Raw genomic sequence first — 16,477 nt, 5'->3', positions numbered from 1 at the left:
AACACTCACTCTTCTATCCTGGTTATTGACCCCAACTTATTCGGTGCCAGTGATACCTGGCCATACTTGGTCTACAAATTTGACCAAATCCGCTTTCAACTCATCGGGCCGCTCTAGTGCCGCGAAGTGACCACCCTGTAGGAAACCAGCATTAGTATTAAATCTCATTTCTTGTTTAACTGCCACAGTCCATACCTTCTTGTGCTCCTCCCAGAATACCAAATCTCCAGTGGTTTCAACCCACGAGCGCGGCAATGGAGCAAGTTCCATAGGGAAAGACGAAAATCCAAATGGCTTGTGGATATACCAACGGGGGTCATTGGAGGCCGGAATTGGTGGCGAAGGGTAGTTCTACTCATTCCCATCAGATGTGTGCTCGTGGAAGATGAAAATCTGGAGGAAACTCACCTGTCGATAAGTATAGATCGCTCGAGGGAACGTCTCCGTAAGCCAGTACAAGGTGACAGATTCCAAAATATCCTCTGGGGCAAGCGGATCGTCGACCCATTCTAGGAATTTTTCTCCAATCCTGCGGGTGTCAGCTTTGAAGTTCCTGTCGACTACGCTGTGCTTTCCGCGGCTTACCACGCTAGTAGAGCCATAGGGCTCGATGACAGAACGTGCCCGATGGTGCTGGGTCGAGTGCCTTGCTCAGTCGCATAGCCTGAGCCCGTAGCAATAAAGTTCGACATTCTCTCGATGCCTTTTATCTCAAAGGCGCTCAGGTGGTCGTCCGTCATGCCGTCTGGCTTTCTCATGAAAACCACGTTGACTAGATTATATTGGCATTCAAGTCATTGGATATCAGATATCCTCTGTGGAGGAAGTACTCACCGTGTACAGCTATATTACAACTTGTCAGAAAAAGCTCAACTAACCCAGTCAGAATATCATGGGTGTTCCATACCTTTGCAACTCTCGTGGTCCACACCCAAATGCCTGGCAATCCGACTTCCAATGTCACCTCCCTGGGCAACATACCCGCTCTCAAAACCAAGACCTTTCATGAGTTGATCCACAACACGGGCAATGTCACCTGTTCCAAAGTCCCTATCCAGTGGGGGTCCCGAAGAGAAAGTGAAACCTGGCAATGAAGGTACAATCAGGTGATAAGGCAAGGTTTCCGGTGTGTACTCCTCTCGGAATTTTTGCAGTATAGGCAAAAACTCGAGGAAGCTCCCTTTGATACATTAGGTCAGTCTCCACGAATTGCTGAATTGCTCGTTGTGAGATCGATGCCAAGCTATAGACCTACCAGGCCATCCATGCAACAACAAGATAGGAACAGCATCCTTCCTTTCTGAAAACAACCCTACAAAATGAATCGTAAGACCTTCGATCTCCGTCGTATACTGAGGGAAACTATTGATTCGATCCTCAGAAGATTTCCTAGTGTGATATTTTAGCCCTGTGTCCAATATCATGCATGCATTGTAGTGCACATGCACGGTGCGCTGAAGTATCATTACCAGTGGTAAGACCTCAGCCACTGATCCCGCATAGTGACTAGCCAATCTGTAGTGACACCATAGCGACGGTCTGTTCGGGAATTCTCGTATGTGGTCGGTGCCAATTTCGCTAACTTTATTAATGTCTCGAGCTCAGCCAGTTTAGCTTTGGGAATGGTGGCCTTGAATGGCGTGAGCGAGGCTGTCGCCGTCGAAGGCGGAGTACTGAATGGCAACGACATTTTGAAATCAATGGCTTTTATTCTGGATGCTGCGTATGTTGTTCGATGCACTTTAATATAGGGCTCTGTGCTCAGGCAACCTTCCGTCGTCATGTGCGGGGTTCCTACGGGAACAGGCCTCGGGATTTGATGCTTACAAACTCCTTATTCTGGATTGGGACACCGCTGGGTTGGGCTTGGGAGGACATTAGTTCAAGGTCAAGTGAGATTAAATATGATGAATTGATCAAGCCTCTGCATAACATGTATATGTTGGATATGCACCCAATGATGTCTTCGTTCTGATTCGGATTATACATATATGGACTTGTAGAATTGTATACTACATGTATAAGTTCAACACAATAAGGTGAAAATTCTATCTGACAACAAAGACCCATTATCCACTACAAACCACTAGCCTTCATAGCCAACGTAAGCCTTCGATAGCTTTTCGCGAACCCACTATTCCCTCGTCAGTTATCACACCGGTAGTAGATCTATTCTATCACGTACCTCGCCTGCCTTAAAGGGCTCTTTGCATGCAGGTCTATCATCCGAAATATGATTCGGTAGAACTGACACTGTTGTATCATAGTCAACTCCAAAGAAGAAGGGGATAGAGTAACGTTCTTGCCCGGTCAAGTTTGTCACACGATGAATAGTCGACTTGAACTTTTTATTCGTCCTAATTGAGTTAGCACACGCTCTGGTGGATAACCGAAGGATCCTACCAAATGGACAAGCAATCTGCAATGTTGACGACCAGTGTTCCCGGCAATGGTGGTGCCAGTATCCACTCGCCGCTGTGACTCAACACCTGCAGCCCCGGGACACTACCCTGGGAGAGGATAGTGAAGCATTCGAAATCCTGATAGCAAATAAGGAAATTGGTCTTTTGTTATTTTCTTCTGGGTTTTAGTCCATTACTTACCGTATGAGCCCCAAGCCCTTCACGGACTTCCTCCTTCACCGGCTGAGGTGGGTAATGCATCATCCTGGACGTGACACCTGGGTTCTTGGTCATCGAATCGAAGTGCTCCTCGGGCAATTCCAAAGCGAGGGCGAATATTCTCATCAGCTTTCGGCAGAGCCCTAGCATCATGACACAGTATTCAACATAGGTCTCTGTAAAATTTGGAAGTATATCCTGGCTAGGCCATTGATTATCACCATACAATCCGTAGAGATCATGAGGAAGAGGGTCATCTTTTGATTTTTGAGGATCCATTGCAGTTTCGTATCCGATGTCGAATGCTTCAGAGAGAGCATTGACAGCATCTTCTTCAGCAATGGGATCATCGTCTGTCCCAGTGGATTTCTCACCACCTAGGGGGCTGTAACCGCGGAATTTCTATTATAGTCTTAGTATGTCCTTTCTGTTCAAGTTTGTTGACGCACAGGAGAGTTCCCAATATAAATCTTCATCTTTTGCTCCTCGGGCAGATCGAAAAGCCGCTTTGCGGAACGGTGGATGCTATTGATTTTCTCCTCTGGAATTCCATGGTTCTGAAAGGTCCTGTCAATATCCGACGAAGCTCAATAGTACAATAAGAGCCATGTACCTTGATGTAAAAGAAGCCGACCTGAGTGCAAGCATCATAGATTGATTGAGCAAGTTTCCGTCGCTCGTTGAAATTTGGACTATCCAAAGATGAGAGGTCGATAATCGGGATATTCTTACAATCGGCCAGCTGCGAGATCTCAGTCTTTGATTCGGTCATTGTTGTATGGCGCTTCTGAGAGGGACGGAGGAACTGCCACTTTATACCTCGCGGGGTAGATCCCGTTATCTTCACCAACCACCAATCGCCGATTGTACAACTACTGTGCCGATTCTAATAGAAATATTAATAGACTACATATCTCTGCACTTTTTTGGTTGATATTTCTGCTTTTTTATTTTCTATCTCAAATGTACCCTGAAGGATACACCTATCTTAATCAACATTGCTAAAATATTCGTATCACAATAAACGCTTTTTCAACGCATATATATCAACCGTTCCAACATTTTAAACCGAAGTTTCGGGGGCTTCGGGAGAGGGCAAAGTATCCAACCAACGCCAGGAAACCACGGCCTGGATGAGGCAAGTAATAGCTGCATATGGTGAGTGAATTGAAGGATAAGTTATAGGACTGTGTGACTTACCTAGTGCCACAGTCATGTAAAAGAAACCAACTAATTCGAATAACGAGCCAGTCAGCAAAGGCCCAAGCATCATACCGAGGCTAAATCCGACTTCAGTCATGGAAAAGACTCGCAAGTTGCTTCTGTTGGCCTCGAACATATGTGCGTCTTTGGCTTCCATGTCCTTGACAACATCTATATTGAAAAAGTCACATTTGTTAGCGGGGAAATGGACAGCACATATAATAGAATCACTCACAGGCCAGTTGCACGGCTCCTACACCGCGCACAAGAGGTAGAATACTACCCAAAGCAATCAAGCTGCTGGTAAAGATGGACTTGCCAGCGTTATCTCCACCAGCCCATGGGAAGTGGGAGTCTCCAGGAATACCCAGAAGTAAGATGAGAGGGATCAACGCCAGCCAACCAAAAACAGTAGGTCCACGTATTCCGATTCGATCACGAAGCCAACCAGATGGGCCACTGAGAACAATGTTTGGGACTTGGAGACAGAAGAACATCATACTAATGAGCAAACTCTTCCAGCCGAATGCTTGTCTCAGGTGAACAGGGAGAGTGTTGTTGATACCAGACATGAGAGAGGAGACAACAATAACGTTGGCCAATGCAGTCAGAACACGTGGATCGGAAAGCATAATTCTGTAGTATTCATGTTTGAGATCGTGCTTGTTCTCCACTGTACAATCATCCGGCCGGGCGGTAGACAGGGCATCAGAAAGTAGAGCAGTCGATTCTTCTGGGGCCCCGTTATTGTTGAGAACTGATTTGCCAGCTGCTTTGGGGGATTTGAGACCAGGCTCAATCATGACCAGACGGGCAACGATATCCAAGACAAGTACGATCAAGGGAAGTGACCAGGCAGCCCAGTAGCCAAATAGCTGAAGCAATGCACCACTCACTGTTGGTCCGCCAACCATTCCTGCAGTTACAAATGACATGGCCATCCCCATCGACTGCCCGAGGTTTTTCTTATCCACATTGTTTGCTAAAAGAGCAAATCCAACCACCCAAGTGGCGGCACCCGCCATAGATTGCAGGACGCGACCAACGAAGAGTACCCAAACTGTTCACGATAGTTAGCTTCCAAAAGTCGTAGTCAAGTTTAGAGGCTCATACGACATGGGGCGAGAGCAATCATCAGAGTTCCCACAAAACATCCTGCCAAAGCAATCAATAGTGGTTTCTTTTGGCTCGAAGTCTTCTCGGCAAGGTGAGCGATAATCGGTGCAGAGACGAGACCAATGAACCCATGAGTGGTGAGCAATGCTGTAGTAAATGTCTGAGTTTGTGATGGATCAAGATGCAGTCGTTCTTCAAGCATATAACTCAAAATCGGAGTAAGAAATCCATAAAGAAATGTCTCTGATGGATTGTTAGTATGATTCAGGTGTGAAAAAAGAAAAAAAAAAAAAAAAGTTCGGTATATGAAACAACCAGACATACCTGCGAATAAGGCAACCGTGATAGATGAAACCACCAACAGTCGAGATGAACGCCACTTATAGCCCCATGGCTTTGTACCGTCCATTTTGATATATTGAGTGATTGACAAGAGAAGAAAGAAAAAGTGGGGGCAGAGAAGAAATTAGTTAAGTAGCTCTTAGGCGGTAGGACCCCATATAAAATATCATTGCATTAAGTTAGCTCATGGAGATTAAGATGACTGTTTGTTTTAGGCACCTGGAGTTCCTTGTTCTCGTGTCGTTAGCGGGTTTCTATTGGAAATGAGTCAATTCAGATCGCCCTCGCATTTAAGCCGAACATCGTGATCGACGCCTCAAATGCACCTCCAATGCACTTTGATGCATCATCAATGTATCGACTACGAAGTACGAGGAGGACAATACAGAAATATCAACTTGTGTGTCACACTTAGAGTTCACGCCCTTTGTTGCAGATCCGAAGTCTTACCTATGTACATGCTACGCGCACACACCCTGCACCAATGTCCCGAATGGACCTTCACGACCTTACGTGACATCCATATTTCGATCAAGATTGATCTACTTACCCCATGGATCTAAAACTATTACGAAAATCTGTCAATGTGTCTACGGAGTAGTCGGATCTAGTCCGTCGGCAACCAGTCCGTCGGCAACCGTCGGAACTCCCGGTGTTATGTACCCAGTACGACTATGTAGGTAGATAGTAGAACCAAGGCCGTATTGCGTGTCCGGGCCCTTTTATCGGACGTTGTTAAAGGGCTGAATGTCTCACAGGGTTAAAAAACGGGGCCATGCAATGCGGTGAAACAATAGCTCGAGGGATAAGACATGGCGTAAGACGGGCATGCGTGAGACTGATCTTATTACTGCACGTCCAACCGACGAGGGTGTGTATCATCTGCTATTCACGTGGGATTGTATTGTTTTTTCTTTGATATTATCTAGTTTATGTTTACTTTCTCCGGAATAACTCCGCAAAATGCAACCATTTCAACATATAATCCTAGTAGAAACTATATATAGTGACTACAATGTAGTATTGGCTCTAGGAAATTACTATGGACGGTATGTTTTATTGGTTGGATACTCCGAATTCGGCATTGCCATTCCGCAGCTGCACATACAAAACGACAACTATACATATTCAGTCCATATCCAGACTATACTCCGTACTGTACTCCGTAGAGGCAACATCCTTGACTTCAAGGTGGATTCTCACCGCCCCACTATGCGGTTTTTTACTCCGAAGCCTTCGGAGTAACAATCCAAGAGCAACTGGATCGTCAAAGGGCCCCATTTCCTTCAGCCTGCGCATTATCAGCGTGGAAATAGTGTGTCACGCGACTCGGATATCTGATAAGCCCCATCTGCCGTCATCTTGCCGGGCATATCCAGACGCCACATTCCGCCCCTCCGGAGTCGACGACTGAACTCCGAGGCTTGCAAGGTCTAGAATCATTCCAAACTCGGACTAGATCAAAATGACAAGTATTCAACACCCCCAGTCAGCGACTACAGTCTTTCTAGACCAGCCACCCAGTTGTCTAGAGTTCTGCCCCGAGGTCCCAGACCATTTCATCGTGGGCACCTATCTTCTATCAGAGAACAAAACAGAAGATGGAGAAATCGAGCAGTCCAAAACTGGGAGTCTGCAACTATGGAAACTAGACCCTGTTAGCAAAGCATTGTAAGCCAAAACCAATCATATTACATACCAGTCAGCTCGAGGGCAAACATAACACCCTCATAACGAAGCCACTAACAGCCCTCAGATCCCAAATCCAAAGAATTGCTGTCCCATACGCAGTCTTTGACCTGCATTTCCACCCAAGAAACAAAAACCTATTTGCAATTGCAAGCAGCGTGGGCTCAGTGTCTTTATTCCAAGTATCCACCACCGGAGACGCATCCGCAAGCCCAAGCATCACCCAACTATGGACGAAGCAAGTACATGAAGACTCATCAATCCCAGCACTTTTCCTCGCCTGGGCACCGCAAAACTGGTTCCCCGGTCCCGAAGCTGATGGCTTCGCCGTCACATTCTCAGATAGCCGGACAGCCGTCTTCGGGACAGAGGGGGATATCCACCAAGAACAAAGTATAGAAGAATGGGGTACATATGAAGCCAAGCAGATGATTGAAGTCTGGTTTGTTGCTTTGTCAACGAGTAAAGGAACCCCAGATGCCGAGACGCAAAACCCAGCTGCGATCCCGTTCATGTTCACGGGTAATGACTTCGGTTCATTACACACGCGCCGATTTGACAATACCACCGAGTTGGAAGATCCAGATGAACATGTTTCGCCCATGCTGCTCGAGCATGATGATCGAGCTCGCCACCACACCGCTGGTGTCACTGCTATCTTGCCTCTTGATGTTCCCTTGGTTGATGATGCACCGGTTCTTCTAACGGGATCTTATGACGAGAGTCTTCGTGTGTACCATGCTACGCGGAGGGGAGAGGTTCTCGCCGAGGAAGGTCTTGATGGTGGGGTTTGGCGACTGCAATTACTGAATACGACGAGGATTCCTGGTTCAGATGACCCGTCAAATGTATCTGAGTACCGCTTTTTGGTGCTGGCAAGCTGCATGCATGCTGGGACAAGGCTTGTGCGGGTTACTTGCAAACAGGAAGATGGGGTTCCGAATTGGGGGATTGAGGTTCTGGCGAAGTTTACCGAGCATGAGAGCATGAATTATGCCAGTGGTGTGTGGGAGGGCGGACAGGAAACGGCCCAGTCTTCTGGGATTCTGTGTGTCTCAAGCAGTTTCTATGATCGCAGGCTTTGTGTTTGGACTGTTGATCTATAGGCAAATAAAAAGCCATGCCAATTCGAAAGCTTACCTAGATACCGAGACCGGACCACGTACATATTTCGGGTAGTCTACGCCCGGGCGTTAGCTAAAATACTACTGGAAATTCGTAAGCCGAAATTATTCTAACATGATTGTGGTCATGAACACGCTAGACAAAGCAGAATGCATAAGCGACAGGTATACAAGTACATCCGCGCCCGGAGACAAGAAAAAGCATATCCGAAGAAAGTATATCGTTCCCATTGATCCATTGAGCGTTTAATTAGACAATAGTCTCTAGCTCGCGAGCATAACCCAAAGCATTCTCAATAACGGTGCCGCTAGCCACCAGGATATCCTTCTCAGACCTAGCAGTCGCCTCGGGCTCAACAGGGAAGTATATACGGCCGTCTCGGAGGATCCAGCCGCGCTGCTTGGCAAATTCGATGACTGCGCCCTCAGACTCGAGGAAGAGGAGGTTCTTGGCGTTGGAAATGGGGAGGGAGGGGTATGCCTTCTCTGAGCAACCTGCGATTTCATTGCGGATAGTACCGATGAGAACCTATAAAGCTTCTGGTTAGTATCCTTGCTAGAGGATATATTAAATTGCGAACTGAGCACGCATGCAACCTACATTTGAAAACAGACCAAAGTCTTCCGACGGAACACGCTCGGACTTCGTCTCCCTCCACACCTTGTCGTAGCTTCCCTCCATCAAGTTGCGCTCCAGCTCAACGGGGTACTTGATACACGCATCATCCTCAACACGGCCACCCTTCAAGCTTGCCTCTTCCACCAATCCCTCTAGCACTGTGTGGAAGTTGGCACTATCGCCCATGCTCAAAAGAAGAAGCAGATACAGTCCTGTAATCTTGCTGCGCTGGCTAGTGCTGAAGTCTACTTCCGAAGAACTCTGCCCGGGAAGACCGGCATGTCTCTCAAGATCGTAGAATGGCTGCAGTTGCTGGTAGTACCGTGTGAATAGCTGGGCGTCGGTCTGGCGGATGGAGGCGAGTGCTCCGAGTTCAAGGACTTGGCGGGCAAGGACGACAAGCTGGGGAGGTGTGGAGGAAGTCGGAATCAAGGCATTTTGCAAAAGGAGAGCTCGCTTGGAACGGCTAAGGAGGTCGTTGGCGGCGTCGAACTGTTTGCGCTCGATAGCACCGTGGAGCTCAGACACAAGGGACTGGAGGTCAGACATGGTGGAGGTTGTGTAGGTTCAGGACAATGCTGAAAGGTAATAAGGCAGCCTAGCCGGATTATGACGAAGGCAGTAATTAAAACAGCGGAGACAATAGAGGGTTCGAGTTTTGGTTGATGATTGTTGGTGACATTCCGATGCTCATGACGGAGCTGCGGTAGGCGGTCAGCTTGCAGTCACGTGTGGGCACTTTAATAATCGCCGATCTGGATGTTGACTTTGCTACGTACTACCACAAGTCGGGCTATTCAATTTGTTATCTTGTTTGTTGAATTATTAGTGAACTACATCATGATTCGGTGTCTGCAATAGCTATATATCACTCAAATTCATATGTCTACACATGGTCATTTGACAATGCCAATTTCACAAGCGTACGGAACAAAGGTGTGCCTAGCCCTGTTACCGGGTCCCACCCTTCAGTGGCATCCCAGCTTGCATTTCGTACTCGAGCATCGCCTGGATTCCGTTGACAGCCCGTGGAGCTGCCCAGGACAATATCAGTGAGCCCTGTTTGCCCCTGACTATAAAGCCATGGGTTCAGGAAACCCATTCGAGGCTTACCCTGCGCAATGCGGGCAGAGTTGAGCCGAGAAACAATACCTGCAATCACTGGTGTTGAAGCACTGTATGCAGTCAGTTCATTGTTCTCTCTGAAAATCTGCCAAACACAAACCTTGTACCGCCGACCGAGATCCACTCGCCATGGTCTCGAACGATGAAATTGGAGGCTTGGGCTGATAAGTCGGGATATCCTCTTCCCGTAGCATTGTAAAGTCCATCCCATCGACTTCCAAGATGATGAAGATAGCCTTTCACTGCCTGGTCCTGGTATTGGGGACGAGGGAAGACCTCTGAAAACCCACCTCCGGAGAAGGAAACCGCTCTTTCGGGATTGATGCCGTATGTTCCGCCCACAGCTGTAACAAATGGACAGGAAGCTGGATATCCAGGGAGAAATCTGGTTTGATTCGTCCCATCATTTCTCACACAAGAACTCCCCGGGCCGGTGTCTCCGCTACCAAAAAGTATTGAAACGCCCCGTGCACCGAGCTGGGCAAATAGGCTGCAAGTAGCGTTCAAGTACGACGGTGGAAGACTCTGCTCGTTTTCTCCGTACGAGTTGGAAAGCACCGCAGGGAGCTCTTCATCTGGGAGATTCAAGAGGTAATGGAGCTGTTCAAGGTATGGCTCGTTTGACGATTCGGTGGGGTCTGGATTAGTTATTTCGGGGACAACAGGGCCGCGCCCACCAGTGCTATAAAATGTTGCTAGCACTTCATCTGCCAGCGGAATAGAGTACTGTATATCTAGATTTGCCTCGACACTATCAGACATGGAGTGTTGATCATCCTGGCCACCGTTGATCGAGACGACACTGAAGTTTGCATCTGTGTGACTTTGGGCGTAATAGCGCAGAAACTCATCGAAATCAGCGTGGCGAGCATACTGTTCCAAGAAACCAGATATCCCCAGTCGATTCCGCCATTCGGGTCTGGTGGTTGTGTTGTCAATTCCATACAGATCCCGAAGGCAGTCTGGTATGATAGTTACCTCGCATCCAGCAGCTAGCTGCTCGGATGTCACTGTCTTCGGTTTGAAAGTGAAGCTTTTTTGAGGTACGAGATTGCCGAATCCAGTCGTAGGCTGAATCAATTGAATGTTGGGATGTAAAGCCCTAGGCACTGAATAGCCAAGAGTTCGAATGGCGGTGCTTTGCTGATCTTGTTGATGAAAGTAGAAAAACTCTGTTTTCAGAATCTGCTCGGCCTGGGAGATTGGAACTGTGAATGAGATCCAATGGCTGTCTAGCTTTATGGAACTGGTTGGAACATTTTCTGATTGTAGCCATGCGATAATCTGGTCTGAAATGGCAGGAGATGGACTCAAAAATTGCTTCACTTCGTCTCTTTTCATATATTGACCATAGCTCGCATGGCCTGGTGTTGAGAGCTCTATGACCTTTTGCTCGAACTCCCTGGAATTATGTTGGTTGATCGCTAGTCGGAATTTTATAAGTTTGGTGGACAACGGTCTATCTCCTCTTGACCAGCCATCCGGCACCTTATTTAGCTGTTCAACCCGCTGATGGCTGGGATCAACGGCGATCGCCGACTGGAGATAACATAGCACGACGGCCAGGGCCTGAAGAAACAGAAATTGAAGTTTCATTTTGTTATTAAATTCTTGCTAAACAGGCACGGTGAATAAAAACCACGCTGGATCAATCAGATTGTGTAAATATACCCCGTACATCGACATTCATAAAGAGACCTAGATATCATCTCGTAAGTGATCAAAACTATCCGAGCTAAGTACTCAACGTATATGTATGACGTCGATACCAAGTAGGGATACAACAGGACAACGTTGCACATCAACATGATAGTCACCGATATCTGCCAACTGCCGAGCCAAAGTCCATTTGTGTAAGCTACGATACATATATATTCCTGCTGTTGTCGGTATTCCCGGATAGATACATCTAAAGGGAAGGCATAATTGTGAACTGTTACTCCAGATATGCCGTACCTGTTTTTAGAGACTACGGGATATATCGATATGTGTCTGAGCTCTTAATGGCGATGGGTAAGAGATTATCTGTACATGTACACTAACCAAAGCACACATCAACTTTATACTCCACATAATGCCATATAGTTCTGTTTTGATCACTGGGTGTTAGGGACCGTACATAATATGTATGATCCCGGATATATGGAGCTTCTCAACCGGGATGACCTGGTGAATAGTATCCTTTGGGTAGCTTCCAAGTGCTTGTACAACTAAGCAAAACCTTATGTTACAATATTTTAGTCCAGTATTCCCGCTGTATAACCCTCACGTAAAAGAGTAGTGTGCTCATTCAAGGCTCTCACATCCCTCAGAAGACCAACAAGAGCCTCAAGGGTCTACATTGTGCCATCAAACTTGGAATCGATCATCTCATTCTGTGTCAATCCAGTGATAGAAAATAAATGTAATAAACGGGCCCTTGGCAGATCTTCAATCAGAGGGACTTGTGATTATATGTATTTAATCTTCCATTGCAGGGTAACATGATGAATGTGGTTCAGTACAAAAAGACGAAGTATAAAATTAAGTTGATGCCTTATAGCCTGAACATCCACTCGGATCATCTGATTTCCGAACTCCGTGAAATGCGGGATGATCGACGTCACAGTGAAGCTGCAGTGATTATCGCGTCAATCTGAGGTCTGAGGCCCATCACTTCAAAAAAAAAAAAAAAAAAAAAAAAGGTTGTTTTAATAACTGGATACTGTGGGATCGACTTGGATATAGTCCGACTTTCCGAATATCCGAACTTATCTTGGATTTCGAGCCCGAGAGGATTGATATAAATTATTAAAAGAAAATTGAATGTGGGGAAATATTGCGGTTTTTTGCTTATATCGCAGTGCCAATCATCAGTCGCAAATAAGCCTGGAAGCTCTGGAAGTGAGGATCTGATTGATTTGGCTTCAATTGCGGGGTGGCATGATCAAAGGGAATCGACGTCATTGCTACATTCCCATCTCACAGACCGACCTTCCTCAGTCTTTCATCTCCACTTTCAATCCTGAATCCTTCCACATCTGGACAATATGGCTGAGTCTGATATACAACACATACGTCGACTGTCGGCGGATAATCAGACAGTCTCCAAAGCTGATATCTCCTTGAAGGAACGCTTCTTCCGCTACTTCCAGCATGAGATCACCGGTATGTTCCCGTTGATATTCACACGCCACTTCATCCTCAAGCAAAATAATAAAAAAGACTTTTGCTAATAATATTATTGTTCCAGATTTGCAGCAGGAGATGGATCGTCTTGCAGATACATCTCTCGTGGGTGGTGAGCGTGCCGATGCAACAGACCATTGCCTTGCTGGGATCGTGCGGTTATCCAATGAAGTCAAGGATGCAGCGAGCTACATCCCCACCTACGATCAGAGGGTATACGCAGAGGTAAACGCTACTCACACTCTATTTTGATAGAGCATAGCTGACATCTCTACAGGCAATCAAAGCTTTGCAGGATCGATTGAGCGAGACACGTGCAGCATTCGAGCCCCGATCAAAGTTTAGCTTCAAGACCAAGAAAAACACCTCAGCTGTATCTTTACCTGATGCTCCCGTGCTAGCAGTTGAAGGGCGGCTTAGCGTCCCTGGGTACCACTCTCCAGGTGCCTCGTCCGTTGACTCGTCCACGAACCACACCCCCAACTATCCTTCCACTCCATTGAACGAGCCGGATAGTCAGCAACAAGAGCGACTAGAACTTGCACCCACTTCATTCCCAGGTCTCTCGACCGAGGACTTTTCCACAAAGTCCCACACGGAAAAGCCCGCTGGTGCGTTTGCGGCCACCGGCATATCCTCTGTGTCGGTCGATGACCATTATAACCTTCACATTATGCTTCCAGCCTCCGGGTCGACATCCACAGTCCCGGTTTCTATTACCTCTCTGGATCGCTGCATCGTTGACATGTCCATTCCTACTGCCAACGGAAAGCCATATGCCAGTCTGACTGCCAAGGGGGTCAAAGAAAGTTTATTGATCTGCGGTCGAGTCAATGGCCCTGCGCATATTACTGGTATTGAGCGTAGTGTGATTGTGGTATCGTGCCGTCAGTTCCGCATGCACAACTGCAGCGACGTTGATGTCTACCTCAGCTGTTCTAGTAACCCCATTATTGAGGACTGTTCCAATATTCGGTTTGGTCGGATCCCGAAAGCCTATGTCAGTGTTCTCCTCTTGGCTATTTCCTCCCTCCCGTTGTATACTGACATTTTCTATCTAGGCCTTGAATCATGACCGTCCCGACCACGAAGACCGCTGGAGCCAGGTCGAGGATTTCAAATGGATCAAGCCAGAGCCTAGTCCAAATTGGAGTCTACTCGACCCCAACGATGCCGTTCCCGAAGAGGTTTGGGCAGAGATTGTTCCCGGCGGGCCGGGATGGTCTCTTGAGGACATTTTGCATGCCATAAAAGTAGTCCAAAATTAGGTTTCCCTTCATCGATCGATGTTTTGGTACTTGAATGGATATGTTCCCACAGGACGCGTTCTCGATACCAATTGTCATCATGCGCCGCGATTGATAACGCCATTTCTACTTCAAATAATCATAACTTTTATTTCTTGTTTCTTGACGCAACCATGATCAATTACGACTTTTGCGATCTCTGAATTTGGGGAAGGACTCAAGCTTAGTTGCGCTACTTCAGCTGTGTACTTGTAGCCTCAACTATGTACTTTAGGTAGTTACAGACAGAAATATAAGAGATTGATGGAGGAGCACATGCTGATTTGAGTATAATCTAAAATTCATTCGTTAAATAAAACAAGAGGACGTAGTCGGCCGCTTATACAGCCTCTGTTCTTGACGATGCAGGAAGGGGATGAATACATAATCTTACCTACCAATTTTGCTTAAGATAGCATTGAAATGTTATATATACTTTAGCTAACCGTGCGATGGCTCTCTGGATGTCGTTTTATAGCCAGAAAGATAAGAATAACTGGCAAACTACAGAATAAGATGTAAAATACTTTTCCATGTGTAAGTGTGATTGGTAAAATTACTTTTGATTCTAGGTCCCGATTTGTGATCTGCCAAAATACAGGGTTCAAGTGTTCCAAGTTGTGGGCACTTTGGGGTAATTCTTCGCATGATAACCCAAGTCTTCATAAACAGTTTCATCTCCTGGGGTTCGGGTCAATATTAGCCTAATCAACAGAGAATCAAGACAGCAACATACCTTTAAGAGAATCAACCCGATGCTGGTCTTCGTCTGACAGTTTCTCCAATTCCTGACCAGGCTCTTCCTCGTGGTGCTGTTTACCACCCATAGCAAATGCAGCCTTGCCAAGGTCATTCTGTGCCTCACCGATCATGAGAAATTGAGCATTAGGATAGTCCAGGAACTCGGGCTGCAGAGGCACCCATCGAAGATCTCCGAATTTGTCAAGAACCCTAACAAGAGCGTTGTTAATATCACAATACCACAATCTATATATGGGAGAGTCCTTACGATTGAGGATATTCTGGATCCTTTGGCAATTGGCCCACCGGTGGACCGGCGTACTTGGGACTCTTCGATTGAACAATCCAACTCCCGCGTGGTTGCAGACCGAAGTCCTCCTGAACATCACCCAACTCGGCAGGGATGGTCAGGATATAGGCGAGATGGGATGCCCGCTGTGTGGACGTAATCGCATAGACACCTTCTGCGTACGGTCTGGCTTCCTCGGTGTGACGTTCACCTCGGGTGGAAGTCTGGTATGTTTTACCAGCGATGAAGTTTTCATGGAGAGCTTGCATGGATTGTCCAGCCTTCTCTACAAATCCCATATCTCGTTCTTTGGCTGAGGTAGGAAACTTCTTTTTTGGGAGAATCATCAAGCGACATGAGGCGTCTTTGTCGACGGGGCCTTGGCCTTCATCGAATTTCGCCCCGAGGACAGTTGGACGGAGGACAAAGAAGCTTCGGGCGATATCGCCCATACTCTGAGGGTCCTCTATATTGACGCGTGGGCGGAAGAAGAAGTAGATGAAGCCTTTTTCGAGGATATTGGAGGATACCACGTTTTCTCTCTCCTCGGACTTACGGAGACCTCCCTCGATTTCTTGGGGTTTCTCCGGAGGGATTTCGATGGGCTGCTCTTTTGTAGGTTGGACTTCGGATGGTTCTTCTGTCTTGACGGGTTCTTCTCTCTCGACATGTTCTTCTCTCTCGGCAGGTTCTTCTCTCTCGGCAGGTTCTTCTCTCTCGGCAGGTTCTTCTCTCTCGACAGGTTCTTCCTCTGCTGTCGGCATTGGTCCGTCTTCCGATGTACCTGTTACCTGCTCCGCTTTGTCTTTGTCTAGCTTTATGTCCTCCGTTTTCTCCTTTTTGGGCTGAGGAGCTTCTCTGGTTGAACCTTTCCGCTTTGTGCCTTTGGGTGTCTTGCCAGTCGATTCGGCGGAAGTTGAAATGGCTTCCTTGGCCTTTTGGGCAGCATGGCGTGTGGATGTTCGTGTAACCATGATGAATGGTGGATGCCTTAGATGGTGGTAAAGGCCAAAAGATATCTGATACAGCAAAGTGGTTTTAGCCTCCAGGGCTGTCATGATATATATATGACGTCATGTTATATAGGAAAATCCGCAGACAAATTTCAGTGACTTCGCTGAGAATGACCGATGGGAATGTGATTATAATAGACA

At 46.9% G+C, this 16,477-nt stretch overlaps 8 protein-coding genes across 8 annotated transcripts; 2 read left to right on the top strand and 6 right to left on the bottom strand.

Annotated features, from left to right (window-relative positions):
* Positions 1 to 36: 36 nt before the first annotated feature.
* On the bottom strand, positions 37 to 1,690 carry N7487_010148 (epoxide hydrolase family protein; the record flags this gene model as incomplete). The annotated part of the gene is made up of 8 exons (XM_056877878.1): positions 37 to 135; positions 196 to 351; positions 409 to 529; positions 586 to 772; positions 835 to 843; positions 908 to 1,180; positions 1,256 to 1,389; positions 1,470 to 1,690. 8 exons carry the CDS (start codon positions 1,688 to 1,690, stop codon positions 37 to 39), a joined length of 1,200 nt encoding a protein of 399 aa, XP_056726458.1.
* Positions 1,691 to 2,399: 709 nt separating this feature from the next.
* N7487_010147 (isopenicillin N synthase family dioxygenase) lies at positions 2,400 to 3,393 on the bottom strand (the record flags this gene model as incomplete). Its single annotated transcript, XM_056877877.1, has 3 exons — positions 2,400 to 2,540; positions 2,604 to 3,023; positions 3,235 to 3,393. The coding sequence occupies 3 exons, from the start codon at positions 3,391 to 3,393 to the stop codon at positions 2,400 to 2,402; spliced, it is 720 nt and encodes a 239-aa protein (XP_056726457.1).
* Positions 3,394 to 3,662: 269 nt separating this feature from the next.
* N7487_010146 (MFS transporter) lies at positions 3,663 to 5,349 on the bottom strand (the record flags this gene model as incomplete). Its single annotated transcript, XM_056877876.1, has 5 exons — positions 3,663 to 3,770; positions 3,822 to 3,995; positions 4,060 to 4,884; positions 4,938 to 5,183; positions 5,265 to 5,349. 5 exons carry the CDS (start codon positions 5,347 to 5,349, stop codon positions 3,685 to 3,687), a joined length of 1,416 nt encoding a protein of 471 aa, XP_056726456.1. The 3' UTR covers positions 3,663 to 3,684.
* Positions 5,350 to 6,747: 1,398 nt separating this feature from the next.
* On the top strand, positions 6,748 to 8,077 carry N7487_010145 (uncharacterized protein; the record flags this gene model as incomplete). Its single annotated transcript, XM_056877875.1, has 2 exons — positions 6,748 to 6,953; positions 7,039 to 8,077. 2 exons carry the CDS (start codon positions 6,748 to 6,750, stop codon positions 8,075 to 8,077), a joined length of 1,245 nt encoding a protein of 414 aa, XP_056726455.1.
* A 268-nt stretch (positions 8,078 to 8,345) lies between these two features.
* On the bottom strand, positions 8,346 to 9,263 carry rpnL (proteasome regulatory particle lid subunit rpnL; the record flags this gene model as incomplete). The annotated part of the gene is made up of 2 exons (XM_056877874.1): positions 8,346 to 8,624; positions 8,697 to 9,263. The coding sequence occupies 2 exons, from the start codon at positions 9,261 to 9,263 to the stop codon at positions 8,346 to 8,348; spliced, it is 846 nt and encodes a 281-aa protein (XP_056726454.1).
* A 402-nt stretch (positions 9,264 to 9,665) lies between these two features.
* N7487_010143 (S53 family peptidase) lies at positions 9,666 to 11,435 on the bottom strand (the record flags this gene model as incomplete). The annotated part of the gene is made up of 3 exons (XM_056877873.1): positions 9,666 to 9,748; positions 9,828 to 9,889; positions 9,940 to 11,435. The coding sequence occupies 3 exons, from the start codon at positions 11,433 to 11,435 to the stop codon at positions 9,666 to 9,668; spliced, it is 1,641 nt and encodes a 546-aa protein (XP_056726453.1).
* A 1,433-nt stretch (positions 11,436 to 12,868) lies between these two features.
* Positions 12,869 to 14,275, top strand: N7487_010142 (putative tubulin-specific chaperone c; the record flags this gene model as incomplete). Its single annotated transcript, XM_056877872.1, has 4 exons — positions 12,869 to 12,986; positions 13,072 to 13,232; positions 13,285 to 14,007; positions 14,069 to 14,275. The coding sequence occupies 4 exons, from the start codon at positions 12,869 to 12,871 to the stop codon at positions 14,273 to 14,275; spliced, it is 1,209 nt and encodes a 402-aa protein (XP_056726452.1).
* Positions 14,276 to 14,897: 622 nt separating this feature from the next.
* Positions 14,898 to 16,297, bottom strand: N7487_010141 (uncharacterized protein; the record flags this gene model as incomplete). The annotated part of the gene is made up of 3 exons (XM_056877871.1): positions 14,898 to 14,974; positions 15,030 to 15,244; positions 15,303 to 16,297. The coding sequence occupies 3 exons, from the start codon at positions 16,295 to 16,297 to the stop codon at positions 14,898 to 14,900; spliced, it is 1,287 nt and encodes a 428-aa protein (XP_056726451.1).
* Positions 16,298 to 16,477: the final 180 nt, after the last annotated feature.

The sequence above is a fragment of the Penicillium crustosum genome (genome assembly GCF_028827405.1).
Source record: "Penicillium crustosum strain IBT 35664 chromosome Unknown utg000004l_segment0_segment0, whole genome shotgun sequence".
In the NCBI taxonomy this organism is placed as follows: domain Eukaryota; kingdom Fungi; phylum Ascomycota; class Eurotiomycetes; order Eurotiales; family Aspergillaceae; genus Penicillium; species Penicillium crustosum.
The sequence above is the reverse complement of the archived record's forward strand: the minus strand, read 5'-3'. Positions and strand labels throughout refer to the sequence as shown.